Source organism: Cervus canadensis, chromosome 26 (assembly GCF_019320065.1).
Source record: "Cervus canadensis isolate Bull #8, Minnesota chromosome 26, ASM1932006v1, whole genome shotgun sequence".
Taxonomy (NCBI): Eukaryota; Metazoa; Chordata; class Mammalia; order Artiodactyla; family Cervidae; genus Cervus; species Cervus canadensis.
In genome coordinates this window covers 21946369-21962030 of record NC_057411.1, presented here as the reverse complement: position 1 = coordinate 21962030, position 15662 = coordinate 21946369, and the positions used below count along the sequence as shown (strand labels likewise).

Below are 15662 nucleotides of genomic sequence, written 5' to 3'. Positions count from 1 at the left end.
AGTGTTAGAGTATTACTCTATCCCTAATTCTTCCATAGTTCTTAGCAACTTAAAATATTCTTTGGTGGAATATATCAATAATCTGAGAAGAAGAATTAAATACTTGGTAAATAGAAGAAATGCATTTCTTTTACTTATATATGTTAAAATGCTACAAGATATAGATGCAATTTGGCTACTCAGAATTTAAAATCATCATTATACAATGTATTCCAAGTATACTTTACAAATTTTAAAAGTATAGCTCATAACTTATAAAACTTTTTATTTAAACATGTCATAGATATGTTCAAATAATTGATGAATAAACCAGAAAGATGGCATTCATTTCAAAAAATTGAGAAACTATTTATAAACCTCTTGGGGGATAAAGGAATTTTAGGATAAGAGCACTAGGTTAGACACAAAAATGGTCCAAAAAAATCCTATAGGGCAATAAAATCATAATTTGGGAAATGATATTTTCTACCAGACAGAAATATGCCAGTTAACAATTCATTTTAATGTATTTTAACTCAAAAGTTAGAGAAAATTAAAAAACAAGCAACCTAAAGTGTGCACACATTTTCATAAAGATATGTGTTGAGTATGAAACGATATTGTAATCACCAAAGTCAAGTCCCTCATTTACTGAGATTTGCCTTGATCTCTTATGAAGATAGACCTTCCTAGGAGTTCAAGGAAGGTCTTATATTTTTCTAATAAAAACCTTAGCACACTTAGAACATCAAGAAGAATATTCAAAAAACCATGTAGTGAGAAACCAGATAGCTATGGTTTCCTCCTATCGGTGACACAGAGCACATGTTTCAAAAGGACACCAAAATTCTGGGTAAGGTTCGGTATGCAGCAGTAGATGCATAGAATTCAGAGATGAAACTAAGGAAGATGATTCAATTCAGGGTCACTAATTTGAGTTCTCATTCTGTAACTATTCACTTGGTTTCCAATTCAGTTCAAAGGAACCCTTTTGTGCTGTTTGTTAACTAAATATGTCAAAATAGCAAATATTTCACCACCAGATTATTGTGCAATGCAGTATCTTTACCAAAGAGGATGGAATCTTGTAAAATAAGAACTTTCCTTTATCATAGCAAAGGAAACAATCACTTTAAAAATTGTACTAAAAATATTCAGGATGTAATTTGTTGTGACAGCACACTTGAAAATAGTAGAAAAAAGAAGGATAAAACACAAATTGATTTTCAACATAGTCAGAGACTTTTCGGGATATGAGGATGAGATAAACTGAAATTCCAGAAGGAGTGACTCTACCACAGAAGGCTGAGGATCACTGCCTAAGTTTCTTGTACTTACTAGAAGCACATGAGTGGGTTCAGGCTTAGCTCAAGAAGACTCCATTGACAGAGAGAAAGTAACAGGCTTTTGGTTTTGCTCCATACTTATATCTGTTTTCTTATTCATATTCTGACTATTGTGTCCTCTTCAGGGTAAAAGGCCAATTGATATATAAGCTGGGTTGCAAAGGCTCAGTATTGGTCTTCAAGAATTTACATAGAAAATTAGGTGGAGAAATATCTCCCATTTACCATATCAGATTGTTTTCCCTCTATTATCCTTCATTTTTTTTCAGGAAAACCTACCACACTATGTGAGATTATGGGGAAAGCTGACATGTGGTTGTTTCGAAGTTACTGGGATTTTGAATTTCCTCAGCCTTATTTACCTAATACTGAATTTGTTGGAGGACTGCACTGCAAGCCTGCAAAGCCCCTACCTAAGGTAATTAAACGTGTTTATTATTTTCCTATAGGAGTATTTATCTCTTAAATGATTTCTAGTTAATTATTATTAAGATTCGATCTACAAACTGAGAATACAGAATAGAATTTAATGGTCATTATTTTCTTAGACTATACACTACAGTCAGAAAGTGAATACCTTTATTTTGGATTATGTATTATTATCTGATTGAAGTAGTTCTCAATATTTTTTTTTTTCCTTGTTCAAAGTCCATTCACTATTCATGAAAATCTATTTTATATAAATTCTAAAATATTTTCTATTATCTCAAGAATACCATGCTATAATTGAAAATAAACTTAAAGATAACATTATATTTTAAGTCAAATCATCTGTAAATATAGTATAATGGGTAATTTTATGTATTAATTTCCCTAGCTAGGTACTCAGCTATTTAGTCAAACATTTTTCTGGAAGTTACTGAGAGGCTATTTTCAGAATATGTGAACCTTGAGTAAACAAATTACTCTTCATTATGTGGATAAGCCTCATCCTATTAGTTGAAGATGTGAATACAACAAAAGACTGAATTCTGCCAGTAGGTAGCCTTCAGACTTGAATTACAGTAGTGGATCTTCTCTGAGTCTCCAGCCTAATGGGCTGTTCTGCACATTAAACTTGCCAGCCTCCATAACCATGTGAGAAATACCTGAAACTAAATCTCTTACCTGGCTTTCCATTTTACGTCTCACATAGTTTTTCTTGTCTTATTTAATTAACTTAGTTTTACTAATATTTAAATACAGGATGAAAGGATTTCTTTTTATTTCAGTATGATTGAATATGCAGTTTTTATTTTTAACTTAAAATTAGATATTTCTACCATATTCCTATAATCCTCAGAGTATGTTTTATAGGTATTTCTGCATTACTTGTCTGGTCAGGAGTTACTTGGCTACTTCATTCCAGATTGTGTTTGTGGAAGCTTATATAAAAATCAAATATAGCCAAAATAAAAGAAAATCGAAAGTTAGAAAACAGGGAAAAGTAAATATACCAAAATCGTGTCACTGTGCTGACCATGATTCAGCAGAAAAATGAAAGATAATCTTATCAGCGTCTAAGGCTAAATATAAAGTGCAGCACCAGAACTATTTAGCTTAAAGGTAGAAATTTGCTCTGCCACCCACTGCTATGTAGGCTTGGACAAATTACTTAACCTTATTGAGATATGTAAATGTATACATATCTCATAAAATTACCATATGCCTAAGCTAAATGATACATGTAAAGAGTTCAGCAAGTGGCAGAAGATAACAGGCAGTCAATAATTTGTAAACACAAACATGCATGCACACACATACCTGAAATATGTTTTACTAAATGAGTCTTTTAGTAAAAAGAAATTTTAATTTGTCTAATAACAAATGATTTCAGGTCATCTATGATACAGTGAAATCATTAACATGTGAAAATACAGAATTGTCCTAATAATTCAGACACATTGGAAAAAGTGTGACATCTATTATAACTATAAGCTTTTATATTACAAAGGCTGTTTTCTTCATAGGAATTCGAAGAGTTTGTTCAAAGCTCTGGAAAAGATGGAGTTGTGGTGTTTACTCTGGGGTCAATGATCAAAAACCTCTCAGAAGAAAAGTCTAATATAATTGCATCAGCCCTTGCCCAGATTCCACAAAAGGTCAGGTAAAATTTTTTTCAGGGACAGTTATTTTAAAACCTCTATAAAAGTATACTTTTAAGATGCAGGAAAGGCAATTGATATTGGTAATGTCAATTTAAGTGAACTCTAAAGATAAAGTATAAATGTTAAAAGGGGATATTTGATTGCTACCTTGCTTTAAAACTGGCATTATTCACAGGAAAATCTATTGCAGTATTTTCCTTAAATAACGAGCTAAAACTTAATCCTTTGCTATTGTTAAATGATCAGTCAGCTTTGTGCATAGGTTTTAACGCATCCATGTAATCTAACATTTTTTTTTTTGCTGTTCTTATATTTTCTTTAAATCTGAAGCATATAAATAAGTTACAAATAACATGACAGAGAATACAGGAAAAGATAAAGAAAATAATAGGCTTGATTCACAGAATGTCTTGGGACTATATTTCCTTATGATTAATTTTTTTTTTATTGTGAGCCCTTGTTGTTAGATTCTAAAAATAATCCTAAATAAAGAGTCTTCTAATAATCCTAGAAAATGAATTCTAAAAATGATCCTAAATAGTAATTCTAAGTAATGATTCTTTTTTAAATAATCTATTGATTTTTTAATTGAAGGATAATTGCTTTACAGAATTTTGCTGTGTTCTGTCAAACTTCCACATGAACCAGCCATAGGTATACATATGTTCCTTCCCTCTTGAACCTCCCTCCCATGTCCCTCCCCATCTTACTTCTCCGGTTGATACAGAGCCCCCGCTTGAGTTCACTAAGACATACAGCAAATTCCCACTGGCTATCGATTTTACAGCCTTCCCTGATAGCTTACCTGGTAAAGAATCTGCCTGCAAGGCAGGAGACCCCAGTTGGATTCCTAGGTCTAGAATATCCTCTGGAAAAGGGATAGGCTACCCACTCAAGAATTCTTGGGCTTCTCTTGTGGCTCAGCTCACAAAGAATCCCCCCTGCCATGCAGGAGACCTGGGTACGATCTCTGGGTTGGGAAGATTCCCTGGAGAAGGGAAAGGCCACCCACTCCAGTATTCTGGCCTAGAGAATTCCATGGACTATATCCATGGGGTCACAGAGAGTCACACACAACTGAGCAACTTTCACTTCAGTTCTTCACTTCATCTATTTTGCATGCTGTAATGTAAGTTTCCATGTTACTGTCTCCATATATCTCACCCTCTGGTCTCCTCTCCCCATATCCATAAGTCTGTTCTTTATGTCTGTTTCTCCATTGCTGCCCTGCAGATAAATTTTCTGATGCCATGTTTCTAGATTCCATATATTCATTAGTATATGATATTTATCTTTCTCTCTCTGACTTACTTCATGTATAATAGGCTCTAGTTTCATCCACCTCATTAGATCTGACTCAAATGAGTTCCTTTTTATGACTGAGTAATATTCCATTGTGTATATGTAGCACAATTTATTTATCCATTCATCTGTCATTGAACATCTAGGTTGCTTCCATGTTCTAGCTATTGTAAATAGTTTTGCAATGAATATTTGGATACATGTGTCTTTTTCAGTTTGGCTTTCCTCAGGGTATATGCCTAGGAATGAGATTGCCGGGTCATATGGTGGTTTTATTCCTAGCTTTTAAAAGAATCTCCATACTGCCTTACATAGTGGCTTTATCAATTTACATTCCCACCAACAGTGCAAAAAGTTACCCTTTCCTCCACACTCTCTCCAGCATTTATTGTTTGTACACATTTTGATGATGGCCATTATGACTGATGTGAGGTGATATCTCATTGTAGTTTTGATTTGCATTTCTCTAATAATGAGTGATGTTGAGCATCTTTTCATGTGTTTGTTAGCCATCTATATGTCTTTGGAGAAATGTCAGTTTAGGTCTTTCCCCCTCTTTTTCATTGAGTTGTTTGTTTTTTGGTATTGAGTTGCATGATCTGCTTATATATTTTGGAAATTAATCCTCTGTCAGTTGTATCATTTGCTATAATTTTCTCCCATTCTGAGGGCTGTCTTTTCACCTTGTTTAAAGCTACTCTGCTGTGCAAAAGCTTTTAACCAGGTCCTTAACCAGGTCCCACTTGTCTACTTTTGTTTTTATTTCCATTATTCTAGGGGGTGGGTCATAGAGGATCTTGCTTTGATTTATGTCATTGAGTGCTCTGCCTGTGTCTTCTTCTTAGAATCTTATAGTTTTTGGTCTTACATTTAACTATTTAATAAATTTTGAGTTTATCTTTGTGTATGGTGTTAAGAATTGTTCTTAATTCATTCTCTGTAGCTGTCCAGTTTTCCCAGCAACACTTATTGAAGAGACTGCCTTTGCCCCATTGCATATTCTTGCTTCCTTTGTCAAAAATAAGGTACCCATAAGTGCATGGGTTTATTTCTGGGCTTTCTATCTTATTCTATTAGTATATATTTCTGTTTTTGTGCCAGTATCATCCTGTCTTGATGACTGTAACTTGGTAGTATAATCTGAAATCAGGAAGCTTGATTTCTCCAGCTCCATTCTTCTTTCTCAAGACTGCTTTGGGTATTTGGGGTCTTTTGTGTTTCCATATGAATTGTGAATTTTTTTGTTCTAGTTCTGTGAAAAATGCCACTGGTAATTTGATAAGGATTGCATTGAATCTGTAGATTGTATTTGGTCGTATAGTCATTTTCACAATATTGACTCTTCCTATCTAGGAGTATGGACTATCTCCCCATCTGTTTATATCATCTTTGATTTCTTTCATCAGTGTCTTATAATTTTCTGTGTGCAGTTCTCTTGTCTCCTTAGGTAGGTCTATTCCTAGATATTTAATTCTTTTTGTTGCAATGGTGAATGGGATCGATTCCTTAATTTCTTTTTCTGATTTTCATTGCTAGTATTTAGGGATGTGAGTGTTTTCTGTGTATTGATTTTGTATCCTGAGACTTTGCTAAATTTGCTGATTAGTTTTAGTAATTTTCTGATAGTACCTTTAGGGTTTTCTATGTATACTTTCATGTCATCTGCAACAGTGAGAGCTTTATTTCTTCTTTTCCAATCTGGATTCCTTTCACTTCTTCTTCTTCTCTGATTGTTGTAGCTAGGACTTCCAAAACTATGTTGAATAATAGTGATGAGAGTGGGCACCCTTGTTTTGTTCCTGATCTTAGGGGGAATGCTTTCAGTTTTTCACCATGGAGAATAATGTTTGGTATGGGCTTATCATATGTGGCCACTAATCAATAATTATTCTTAAATAGTTAAAACTTTAATAATATAGTAAAAAATTTATAAGTATACTTTATAGTATTCCAGCTTTATACTTTTTAATTGATACCATTCTAGGTTGTAACTGACAATTTTCCCCTAGTTTTAGTTAAAATAGACCTTTCCAATGCATTTAAGTTTCAAAAAATTATGACAATTTTTATATCCAAATTATTTTCAAAAATTGCTTTGTAAAAGTAATACCCATTTAAACATTTAACCTAAAAGGCATCATCATAAAAATATTGAACTTTCAATTGCATTAAAATACAATGCTTAAGAGTGGCATCACTGAAGGGTTGGAAAAACCAAAAACTGTCTCTCCAAAACTATGCTGAATAAAAATAGTGAGAGGGAACATCCTTATCTTGTTCCTGGTCTTAGAAGAAGTGCTTTTAGTTTTAGTCATTGAGAGTAATGTTTGCAATGGGTTTGTCATGAACGTGAAAGTCACTCAGTCGTGTCTGAATCTTTGTGACCCCATGGGTATAGTTCATGGAATTCTCTAGGCCAGAACACTGGAGTGGGTAGCCTTTCCCTTCTCCAGGGGATCTTCCCAACCCAGGGTTCGAACCCAGGTCTCCTGCATTGCAGGCGGATTCTTTATGACCTGAGCCACAAGGGAAGCCCAAGAACACTGAAGTGGGTAGCCTATCCCTTCAGAGGATCTTCCCAACCCAAGAACGGAACTGGGGGCCTCCCATCACAGGTAGATTTTTTGCCAACTGAGCTATTAGGGAAGACCTGGGTTTGTTGAATATGGTCTTTATTATGCTGAGGTAGCATTTCTCTATCCCCGCATTCTACAGTTTTTATTATAAATGGGTGTTGAATTTTGTCAAAAGATTTTTCTGCATCAGTTAAGATGATGATATGGTTTTACTCTTCAGTTTGTTAATGTGGTGGTGGTGGTGGTGGTTTAGTCATTAAGTCCTGTCTGACTCCCATGACCTCATGGACTGTAGCTTGCCAGGCTTTTCTGTCTGTGGGATTCTTCAGGCAAGAATACTGGAGTGGGTTGCCATTTCCTTCTCCAAGGGATCTTCCTGATCCAGAAATTGAACCCGGGTCTCCTGCATTGCAGGCAGATTCTTTACTGACTGATAGATTCTTTACCAACTGTTAATGTGGTGTATCACATGAATTGATTTGTCTATATTGGACAATCCTTGCATCTCTGTAATACATCCCATTTAATTATAGTGTATGATCCTTTTTATGCCTTGGCAGATTCAGTTTGCTAGTGTTTTGTTGAAGAATTTTGCATCTATGTTCATCAGTGATATTGGCCTGAAATATCCTTTTTTTGTGATATCTGTTTTTTTGTATCAGGGTGATGGTGATCTCATATAATGAGTTTCAGAATGTTCCTTCCTCTGCAATTTTTTGGAAGAGTTTCAGAAAAATAGGTGTCAATTCTCTAAATTTTGACAGAGTTTGCCTATAAAGCTATCAGGTTCCAGTCATTTGTTTGTTGGAACATTTTAAATCACAGTTTCAATCTTAGTACTTGTGATTGGTTTGTTTTTATTTTCTGTTTCTTCACAGTTCAGTTTTGAGAGACTGTACTTTTCTAAGAATTTGTCCATTTCTTCCAGGTTGTCTTTTAATGGCATACAGTTGCTTCTAGTAGTCCCTTATGATCCTTTGTATTTCTGTATTGTATATTATAACTTCTTTTGTATTTCTCATTTTATTGATTTGAGCCCTTTCCCTTTGTTGTTTGATTGATTTGGCTAAAATTTTGTTAATTTTCTTTATTTCTCAAAGAACCAGATTTTAGTTTCATTGATCTTTGCAACTGTTTTCTTTGCTTCTATTTCATCTATCACTGCTTTGATCATTATGACTTCTTTCATTCTACTAACTTTGGCTTTGTGTATTCTTTCTCTAGCTGCCTCAGCTGTAAGGATAGGTTATTTATTTTAATTTTTTCTTATTACTTAAGATTGTATTATTAAAAATTTCCCTTCTTAGAACTGCTTTTGCTGTGTCCCATATGTTTTGGATATTGCATTTTTGTTGTCACTTGTCTTTAGATTTATTTTTTAATTTCCTATTTTATTTCTTCAGTGATCCACTGGTTGTTTAGTAACATTGTTTAGCCTCCACATGTTTGTGTTATTTTAGTCCCCCCACTCCGCCCTGTTTTTCTCCTGGTTTCTAAACTCATAGTGTTGTGATCAGAAAAAGATGTTTGATACAATTTCAGTTTTATTAAATTTACCAAAATTTGCTTTGTGACCCAACATGTGATTTATCCTGAAGAATGCTCTGTGTGCACTTGAGAAGAAAACTGTATTCTGCTGCTTTCAGATGGAAAGTCTTATAAATATCAATTAAATCTATTTGATCTAATGTGTCATTTAAGACTTGTGTTTTCTTATTGACTTTCTGTCTGGAAGATCTGCCCATTGGTGTAAGTGCCCCCACTATTATTGTGTTGCTGTTGAGTTCCCTTTTTATGGCTGTTAGCATTTGCCTTATATAATGAGGCTCTCCTATATTGGGTGCATATACTTTAAAAGCTGTTATATATTCTTCTTAGATTGAGTCCCTTGATCACTATGTAATGTCCTTCCTTTTCTCTTCTGGTAATCCTTATCTTAAAGTCAATTTTGTGTGGTATAAGTATTATTACCTCAATTTACTTTTACTTTCCATTTGCATGGAATATCTTTTTCCATCTCCTCACTTTCAATCTGTATGTGTCCCTAGGTCTAAAGTAGGTATCTTGTAGACAGCATATATATGAGTCTGGTTTTCTTTATCAATTATCAGGCTATATCTTTTGGTTAGAGTACTTAATCCATTTGCATGTAAGGTAATTATTGATATGTATGCTCCTGTTGCCATTTTCTTAATTGTTTGGGATTTGTTTCCACAGGTTTTTTTCTTCCCTTCCTTTTTTTGCATCTTCTGTTGTGGCTAGATGACCATATTTTGCTTTGTGTTGTGATTGCTTTTTCTCTTTTATGTGTGAACCTATTGTAGATTCTGCTTTGCATTTCCCATAAGATTTTGATATAGAAGTCTATATATATACAAAGGTCTTCCCTGATAGCTCAGTTAGTAAAGAGTCTGCCTGCAGTGCAGAAGACCCCTGTTCTATTCTTGGGTCTGAAAGATCTGCTGGAGAAGGGATAGACTGCCCACTCCAGCTTTCTGGGCTTCCCTTATGCCTCAGCTGGTAAAGAATCCACTTGTAATGTGGGAGACCTGGGTTCAGTCCCTGGGTTGGGAAGATGCCCTGGAGAAGGGAAAGGTTACCCACTCTAGTATTCTGGCCTAGAGAATTCCATGAACTACACCCTTGGGGTTGCAAAGTCAGACACGATTGAATGACTTTCACTTTCACATATAAACAAAGTTGTTTTAAGTTGTTGATCTTTTACTTTTAAATATCATTTCATTTCAAATATCATTTCAAAAACGCATTTCCAATATCCTACATCTGTAATCTCCACTTTTCACAGTTGCTGGTTTCAATATCATATTTGTGTGTGATATTATCCTGTCTTTACTGTGTGTTTTCCTTACTAGGTAGCTTTATCATTTAAGGTTTTCTCATTTCTAGTTGTCACCTCAACTTTTTCTACTATCCATAGAAGTTCATTTAGGAAGTAGTAACCATGGCAATTAGAGTGAAAAAAATAAAAATTCAAATCAGAAAAGAAGAAATAAAGCTCTCACTGTTTGCAGATGACATGATACTATACACTGAAAATCCTAAATATGCTACCAGAAAACTGCTAGAGCTCAAGAATGCAGTTGGTAAAGTTGCAGGATACAAAATCAATACACAGAAATCTCTTGCACTCCTATGCACTTAACAACAAAGACCAGAAAGAGAAATTAAGAAAACAATCTCATATACTATAACAGCAAAAAGAAAATATACCTATGAGTAAATCTAACAAAGGAGGCAAAAGACCTATATTCAGAAAACTATGAGATATTGATGAAAGAAGTCAAAGAAAACACAGAAAGATGGAGAGATATACTATATTCCTGGTTTGGAAGAATCAATATTGTGAAAATGATTATACTACCCAAAACAATCTACAGATTTAGTACAATCCCTATCAAATTACCAATAGCATTTTTCACAGAATTAGAACAAACAAACAAACAAAAAATGTACAATTTGTATGGAGACATAAAACCCCTCAAATAGCCAAAATGATCTTCAGAAAGAAACATGGAGTAGGAGGAATCAGGCTCCCCAATTTCAGATGGTACTACAAAGCTACGGTAATAAAGGCAATATGGTACTGGCACAAAAACTAGAAATACAGATCAATGAAACAGGAAAGAAACTCCAGAAATAAACTCACACACTTATGGCCAATTAATCTATGACAAAGGAGACAAGAATATACAGTGGAAAAAAGACAGTCTCCTCAATAAATGGTCCTGGGAAAACAGTATAGCTACATTTAAAGAAATAAAATTAGAATACTCCCTAACACTATACACAAAAATGAACTCAAAATGGATTAAAGATCTAAATGTAATGCCAAATACTATAAAACTCTTAGAGGAAAAAATAGGCACAACACTCTCTGACATAAATCTCAATGAGATCTTTTTGATCCACCACTTAGAGTAATGGAAATAAAAACAAAAACAAACAAATGGGGCCTAATTAAGTTTAAAAGCTTTTGCAAGCAGAGGAAACCTTAAACCAAATGGAGACAATCATCAGAATTGGAAAAAATAATTACAAATGAAGGAATTAATCTCTAAAATATACAACCAGCTCATGCAGCTCAATATATATTTAAAATTTTTTAAATGGTGGAAGATCTAACTAGATATTTCTTTCAAGGAGACATAAGATGGCCAACAAACACATGAAAATTAGGACAACATCACTAATTATTAGAGAAATACAAATCAAAACCATAATGGGGTATCATCATACATTGAAGAGAATGACCATCATCAAAAAATCTTCATACAGTAGATGCTAGAGAGGGTGAGGAGAAGGGGGAACCCTCTTACAATATTGGTGATAATGTAAATTGGTACAGCCACTATGATGAGCAGTATGGAGATCCCTTAAAAAACTAAAAATAGAGCTACCAAATGATCCAACAATCCCATGCTTGGGCTTATATCTGGATAAAGCCATAATTCAGAAAGATACATGCACCACAGTGTTCAGTATCAGCACAGTTTACAATAGTCAGGACATGAAGTCAAACTAAATGTCAATCAACAAAGGAATGGGGGAATACTCAGTCATAGAAAGGAACAAAATAATGCCATTTGCACAAATGTGAATGTACATAGAGATTGTCATACTGAATGAAATTAGTCAGACAGAGAAAGACCAAGAGCATTTGATATCACTTATATGTGGAATCTAAAGAAGGGGTACAAATGAACTTATTTGCAAAACTGAAATAGAGTTATAGATACAGAAAACAAACTTATGATTACCAGAGGGATGGGGGGATAAACTGGGAGATTGGAATTGACGTGTACACAATACTTTATATAAAATAGATAATAAGAATTACTGTAGAATATGGGGAACTCTACTCAATACTCTGTAATGAATTATATAGGAAAAAATCTAATAAAGGTGGATATATGTACATGTATAACTGAATCACCTTGCTGTACATGTGAAACTAACACAATATTTTAAATCAACTATACTCCAATAATTTTTTTTTTTTAAAGAAGCTGTCTGAAGTAACCATATTGGAACTCTGAGTACTTGCAACTTGCAGGGTAAAGCCAAAATGGTAAACTGTAGTTAATTTGGTCATTTCAGCCCTTTAGCACAGTACCAGCTTCAAAACCTCCATTATCCAACCTGCTGGCTGCCAGCATGCCTGTGTCCTTGGTATAATTTAGTCGCACCATAATGGGCAATAAAGACTTTATTCTCCACATATTGGGGCTCTTTATTGCTGATTAGTGCCCTTGATCACTGAGTTGTGGTCCCACATAATGGCCACAATTATTTCAAATCCCATTATCAGAAGCTTATATGTTTTAATCTTTATGATAAAGTATAATTAGAATAAACATAAATCTAGAGATTAATGCAATGAGTGGGATGTTTGGAGACTTTTGACACATTTAAGAAGATTCAGTTAAGAAGATTCAGTTATTCAGGTCCACTTATTAATACCATCTTTCAAATGGTGAATGCTTTCCAAAAGTAGAGGCTTAAATTTGTTAGCGCTTAGAGCATAAATGGTTATTTTAGATGTTGAGTTCATACATAGAAGGGGACTATTGTGATCCATGAAAAATCAGAACAAGTCTATTAAAAAAAAAAAGAAAAAAGAAAAAGAAAACAGGACAAACGACAGCATTCAGAATACTTGCTCACTCACTGAGTTAAGATTATGGGCTTAGAGTCATATAGATCATGTTTCAATCCTGGCTCAAGAAAATTAGATAAACTCTAGTTTGAAGTTTTCCTCATATATAAAATGTGCAAATAATGCCTCGCTCATAGACTTGTTATGGAGAATAAAAAGAGACAACATACGAAAGTGCTTGCCACATTGTCTAGCACACAATCACCAGTCAATAGTTGAGATTATTGTTATTGTAAAGATTTCTTCCTGGAAATTTTCCTGGCAGTTTATATCAGGGAGTATGAGTTACATAAAATTAAATAAATAAATAAAGTCCAGCTTATTTGAACAAATTTTAAAAAAAATCAGCACTATTTTTTAAAATTGTATCTCTTTTTTTTCTTAATTTGAGAATCAGACATTAAAGAATTAAGCTATTTAAAAAAACTCACATACAGTAAAATTTTAAAAGTTGTGTTCATATCCAGGGAAAGAATCAGGTTCATAAAAGTCCTGAAAAGTCCTTAAAGTTCTAAGGCTTTAACCATAGCCTGATTCCTGGAAAAGATAAATTCTTCAACAACAACAACAAAAAAAAATCAGACACTAAGAAGAAGGATTTCTGGAATTAGTACATTATAAAAATCAAAAGTACAGTTTTCAACAAATACAGCAAGACAAAAAAATAGATAAAATATGTTTCAATCAAAGGAACAAAATTAATTGAGAGAAACTATTCCTGAGGAAGATTGGATTTTGCAATTACTGGAAAAAAAGTCTTTAAAACCACTGTCTTAAAGATGCACAGAGAGCTAAAGAAAGAGAACAATAAAGAGAAGGAAATGAAGTAGAAATGAAGTAAAATACTGATAAAGGGGGAAATTAAAAGAACAAAAAATTCTGGAGTTAAAAATTGCAATAATTAAAATGAAAAATTCACATCAGTGGTTCCAAATCAGACATGACCATGCAGAAGTATCAGCAAACTTAAAGAAAGGATAATTGAAATTATCAAATTGGAGGACTAGAAAGAAAAACAAATGAAGAAGAATGAGCCCTAAAACAAGAGTGGGATACCACCCTATGAATGAGCACAAAAATTGTGGTACTTATAGAAAAAGAGAAATGGGTAGAAAGGATATTAAAGAAATAATGGCATGAAATATTTTAATGAAAGAGATCATGAATCTAAAAATTCAAAAAGCTTCAGTTCAGTTCAGTTCATTTCAGTTGCTCAGTCATGTCCAATTCTTTGCGACCCCATGAATCGCAGCACACCAGGCCTCCCTGTCCATCACCAACTCCCGAAGTTGACTCAAACTCATGCCCATCAAGTTGGTGATGCCACCCAGCCATTTCATCCTCTGTCGTCACCTTCTCCTCCTGCCCCCAACCCCTCCGAGCATCAGGGTCTTTTCCAATGAGTCAACTCTTCGCATGAGGTGGCCAAAGTACTGGAGTTTCAGCCTCAGCATCAGTCCTTCCAATGAACACCCAGGACTGATCTCCCTTAGGATGGACTGGTTGGATCTCCTTGCAGTCCAAGGGACTCTCAAGAGTCTTCTCCAACACCACAGTTCAAAAGCATCAAGTTTTCAGCGCTCAGCTTTCTTCACAGTCCAACTCTCACATCCATACATGACCACTGGAAAAACCATAGCCTTGACTAGATGGACCTTTGTTGGCAAAGTAATGTCTCTGCTTTTTAATATGCTATCTAGATTGGTCATAACTTTTCTTTCCAAAGAGTAAACGTCTTTAAATTTCATGGCTGCAGTCACCATCTGCAGTGATTTTGGAGCCCCCAAAAAATAAAGTCTGACACTGTTTCCACTCTCTCCCCATCTATTTCCCATGAAGTGGTGGGGCCAGATGCCATGATCTTTGTTTTTTGAACGTTGAACTTTAAGCCAACTTTTTCACTCTCCTCTTTCACTTTCATCAAGAGGCTTTTTAGTTCCTCTTCACTTTCTGCCATAAGGGTGGTGTCATCTGCATATCTGAGGTTACTGATATTTCTCCCAGCAATCTTGATTCCAGCTTGTGCTTCTTCCAGCCCAGCGTTTCTCATGATGTACTCTGCATATAAGTTAAATAAGCAGGGTGACGATATACAGCTTTGTTGTACTCCTTTTCCTATTTGGAACCAGTCTGTTGTTCCATGTCCAGTTCTAACTGTTGCTTCCTGACCTGCATATAGGTTTCTCAAAAGGCAGGTCAGGTGGTCTGGTGTTCCCATGTCCTTCAGGATTTTCCACAGTTTATTGTGGTCCACACATTTGAAGGCTTTGGCATAGTCAATAAAGCAGAAATAGATGTTTTTCTGAAATTCTCTTGCTTTTTTGATGATCCAGCAGATATTGGTAATTTGATCTCTGGTTACTCTGCCTTTTCTAAAACCAACTTGAACATCTGGAAGTTCTCGGTTCATGTATTGCTGAAGCCTGGCTTGGAGAATTTTGAGCATTACTTTACTAGCGTGTGAGATGAGTTCAATTGTGCGGTAGTCAAAAAGCTTAGAGAACTTCAAACAGAATAAAATTGAATATAACTATACAAAGACATATTAAAATCAAGCTGCCAAAAGTCGAAGACAATGAGGAAATCCTGAAAGAAGCTAGATGGAAGTACTGTGCTTAGTCGCTCAGTCGTGTCCAACTGTTTGTGACCCCATGAACTGTAGCCCGCTAGGCTCCTCTGTTCATGTGGATTCTCC

At 34.7% G+C, this 15662-nt stretch overlaps 1 protein-coding gene across 3 annotated transcripts in view; it reads left to right on the top strand.

The window, feature by feature from the left end:
• The window catches only part of LOC122428427 (UDP-glucuronosyltransferase 2C1-like), a 45078-nt gene that overhangs the window by 13444 nt on the left and 15972 nt on the right, over positions 1 to 15662 (top strand). For all 3 annotated transcript variants that reach the window (XM_043448449.1, XM_043448447.1, XM_043448448.1), the window contains 2 exons: positions 1595 to 1743; positions 3275 to 3406. In XM_043448449.1, the coding sequence (XP_043304384.1) occupies positions 1595 to 1743; positions 3275 to 3406 (281 nt within the window). The remainder of the gene's footprint in view (positions 1 to 1594; positions 1744 to 3274; positions 3407 to 15662) is intronic.